Source organism: Lupinus angustifolius, unplaced genomic scaffold (assembly GCF_001865875.1).
Source record: "Lupinus angustifolius cultivar Tanjil unplaced genomic scaffold, LupAngTanjil_v1.0 Scaffold_215_48, whole genome shotgun sequence".
In the NCBI taxonomy this organism is placed as follows: domain Eukaryota; kingdom Viridiplantae; phylum Streptophyta; class Magnoliopsida; order Fabales; family Fabaceae; genus Lupinus; species Lupinus angustifolius.
In genome coordinates this window covers 119,583-123,732 of record NW_017727032.1, presented here as the reverse complement: position 1 = coordinate 123,732, position 4,150 = coordinate 119,583, and the positions used below count along the sequence as shown (strand labels likewise).

The 4,150-nt window shown below is 35.8% G+C and overlaps 1 protein-coding gene across 1 annotated transcript; it reads right to left on the bottom strand.

Annotated features, from left to right (window-relative positions):
- Window positions 1-709: 709 nt before the first annotated feature.
- LOC109340640 (putative pentatricopeptide repeat-containing protein At5g08490) lies at window positions 710-3,778 on the bottom strand. Its single transcript, XM_019578359.1, has one exon. It carries the CDS (start codon window positions 3,360-3,362, stop codon window positions 741-743), a length of 2,622 nt encoding a protein of 873 aa, XP_019433904.1. The 5' UTR covers window positions 3,363-3,778; the 3' UTR covers window positions 710-740.
- Between the last annotated feature and the right edge of the window lie 372 nt (window positions 3,779-4,150).

Below are 4,150 nucleotides of genomic sequence, written 5' to 3'. Positions count from 1 at the left end.
TATTAATTATATATAAAATCATACGGTCAAACCATACGGTCAAACCATACGGTTTAACTGTTTAAATTGGATAAACTTAATATGGGTCATCTACTGGTTTAACATCTTGCTCGACTTTCTCAACATTGTTTTTTACACATACATAACATGATATAGTTAGTAGTATCCTATTAATCAAAAAAATCATCAATAAATTTATAATTTCATTATTATTTGATTCTAAAATAAGATTAGTATAAAAATAAATATTATTTAACTCTAAAATAGCTACAAACAATATGTTATGATTCATATTATTATTTTAATATTGCTATAGTAATATTACATTTTAATATTGTACAGGTAATCATATTCCTTTTATTTTTAAATAAATCACATGTCATAAGGGCTTGAGAGATTAACACATGTCATGAGGGCTTGAGAGATTGACACATGTCACGAGGGAGTTCTTGAGAGATTGACACATGTCATGAGGAACCTTTAGTTTTGATGAGAGGTTGACACATGTCATGAGGGCTTGAGAGATTGACACATGTCATGATGGAGTTTTTTTTTATTACATAGGTAATAGATTTCACTTGCATAACAGTATTAACAGATATTTTACACAATACAAGAAATAAGAGATGGTTAGTTGTGGCTAGAATTAAAAACTCAACTCTTTGTGATACTTTGAATGCCATAAGAATAGAGGTGGCATGATTTTTCCTGCAATGCCTTAATGCATAACCAAGTTTAAGCTAAAATTCCAATGTTTCTTTAATTTGTTGATCCAATGTATATAGTGTACTATAAATAATGCTTCTTTGTGGGTGGGAACAATCTCCAGCTACAAAAATGTTATTCATCCTCTCGACTTCGATCCAGCTGCATCCTGCTGGTTTTTTCAAATCTTTGTCCCTCATCATCCTTCTGACCTCCATGACCCCATCCCATCTAGCCTCTGATGCATACAAATTTGACAATACAATGTAGTTTCCGATATCATTAGCTTCAATTTTGAAGAGTTGGTCTGCTACGATACGCCCCAATTCTACTTCGTGGTGGATTTTGCATGCACCGAGCAACGTCCCCCAAATATTTGCATTAGCTTCAATTGGCATCCTGGTCACAAGAGAATATGCTTCATGAATGCGGCCACCTCGGGCTAGGAGATCGACCACACAAGCATACTGTTCCTTAGTTGGTTTCATGCCATGGATTTTCTCTATTGAACAAAATATCTCCAGTCCTTCATCTACACGGCCAGCATGACTACAAGCAGATAATACAGAAGTGAAGATAACATGATCTGGCTTGATTCCAACTTCGAGCATATGAGAAAAAATATCAAGTGCTTCTTCACTCATACCATGCATAGCATACCCACCAATCATTGCAGTAAACATAACCAGATCTTTATCAGTACTTGATTGAAATATCTTATTTGCATGGCCTATGATGCCACATTTGGCATATGCATCTGAGAGGGCTCCTTTCAGGTGAAGATCCTCAAAACAAGATCGAATAATATATCCATGACACTGACTCAGCAACTGCACTGATGCCATCTGTGTGCATACTGGAAGAATGCTCATGACAGTCATTGCATCGGGCTTCATCCTTTTCGCTTGTAACTCAGAGAACAGTCTGACAGCTTGCTCAGGACAATCGTTTTCAGCATACACTCGAATCATAAGATTCCAGGTAGTAAGGTCTGTCTCAGACATCCCACTAAATATCATATTTGCATCATGATGTGATCCTAAACCCACATAACCTGAAATCAGTGAATTGCATGTGACCAGATTTTTTTTTTCTGATAGAGTCTGAAACATTTTATTAGCATACTCCATGTTACCACATTTGGAATATGCATCAAGTATTGCATTCCCAACTGTTGGTGCAGTATCACTTACAAGAGATCCAGCTTTAATTGAATAGTTGTGTATTTCTTTAACCTTTTCTACTCTTAAAAGAGAAACACAAAAATGGATTATGGTCAATATTGTAACCGAGTCAGGTTTAATTCCTAGTTTAAGCATCAAATGTAACAAGCTTAAGAATCTTGAATGATGCCTCTTCTCTCCAAAGGCATCCAAAATAGAATTCCATGAAATCAAATCTTTCCTGGATATCATAGAAAACGTATGATATGCTTCTTCTTTGTTGCCACATTTTGCATAAACACTAACCAGGGCATTTCCAGTGGCAGTATCTTCAAAAAGAAAAGGACGTCTGAAAATATATGCATGGATCTGTTTCCCCAACTGCAAGTTTCCCAGTTGCGCTAAAGCTGGAAGTATGCTGACAATAGTCACAGAATCTGGCAATAACATCTCTCGAGATACTAAATTACGTAACAGATGCAATGCTTTTAACCAATCATCATTCGATGTGTATCCCGAAATAATAGCATTCCAAGAGACCAAATCCCTCACATCCATTGCCCAAAACATAGTTTCTCCTTCTGTCATATGTCCAACTTTTACATAAAAGCTAATCAAAGCATTAGCGACAGAAACGTGGGCTGACAGTTCAGCTCGTTGCAGCACATAAGAGTGAATTTGCCTTCCACAAGGGTAGGCAACATCCTTATCGAATGAAGCACAAACAGGTAAAATACTCGCAATGGTTGCATAATTTGGCTGCTCAGGTCCTTTAACCATTGAACTGAACAACGTGAATGCATCTTCTAAAAATCCATTCTCAGCAAGACCTGCAATCATTGCATTCCACGAAACAACATCCTTGTGAACAATGTCATCAAAGACCGTGTATGCATCATTGGACACCAGTCCACACTTTGCATACATCGACAAAAGAGCATTTCCTGCTAAGGTGTCAGCTTCAAAACCAGACTTCATTACATAAGCATGTATACTCTTTCCAGCATCTAGATCCCTCAAACGAGCACACACCGAAAGAATAGTAGCAACCGTAACAGAAGTGGGCATAGCCTCACCACTCGAATGCATCATCCTAAACACCCTCATCACTTGAGCATCATATTTCATGGACCCTGAAAGCCCAGACAAAACAATATTCCACGTAACAGGATCGCAATGACCAATCTGATCAAAGAGCTTGTGGCATTCATCAAGCTTGCCACATTTGGCATACATGTTAAGCAACGCTTTGTTCGTAACATTGCAAGAAACATGGCCAAGTTTAAGAACATAACTATGGAGGGTTCTGCCCAAGTTGGTAGCTAAAAGGATAGAGCAAGATTTTAGAATGGAAGCAAGGACACTGTGATCTGGTTTGAAAGCTGCATAAGCTTTAAAAGAATGATGGAAAAGGGACAATGCTTCATTGTGCCTTGAATCAACACATAAGGTCTTGATCATGGAACCCCATGTCTTGAAATCGTGTTGAAGCATGAATTTGAGTATTAATTTACATTACAGTAGCATGTAAATATAGAACAATATAGTGAAAAACTCAAACTATGGGGTTTCCAATTACTCTTTGTTGGCATTTTCACAAACATTTTGTGGGCATGCGAAATGGAAAAGTTCAAATGATTAATTTTTATTTCTATTTCAATGGCTGAATTTTCTATTCTCCGATGATGGACCACCGCCGTTGATGACGGTTTCTTCGCCGGAAAAGTGTGGTCCTTTTAAAAACTGTGGCACCGTTAACGTGAGATACCAGATTACTACTGCTGCACTCAATTGGATATAAAGATATTTCTTTCTTATAGGAAAATGCACTTTCACGAGTGTGCATAATGTCATCTTCCATTAAAAATTTATTAAAATAGCGGTGCAAAAAGAAATATAATTTATGAGATTATAATAACAATTGATTATTATCCATTTAAAATTAAAAGAAAATATATATTTTGTTATTGATGTAAAATTCTTTTACCGCATCAGCAACTGTTCTTAAAAATGTGTTATTTTATATATTATTAGTTGTTCGGTTAAAAAATATTTAAATTAAAAATTTAATAATTAATTATTTTTCACTGATGATCATAAGTGGTGTAAATGAAATTGAACAATTTTTAGGATATAAAATGTCCACCATAAGAAAACTAGGGTGTATAGATTCAAACCAACACCAAAAAAAACACAGAAAATCAATCCAAAAAGTTGAAACAGCAAAAAATCGAAATTGTTGAGAGTTATACCGAAGTTATTGTTAGAAAATTTGTCGGTCA

Excerpts from the sequence above, each read along its gene's own strand:
- LOC109340640 (XM_019578359.1), bottom strand. The coding sequence starts at position 3,362 with ATGCTTCAACACGATTTCAAGACATGGGGTTCCATGATCAAGACCTTA.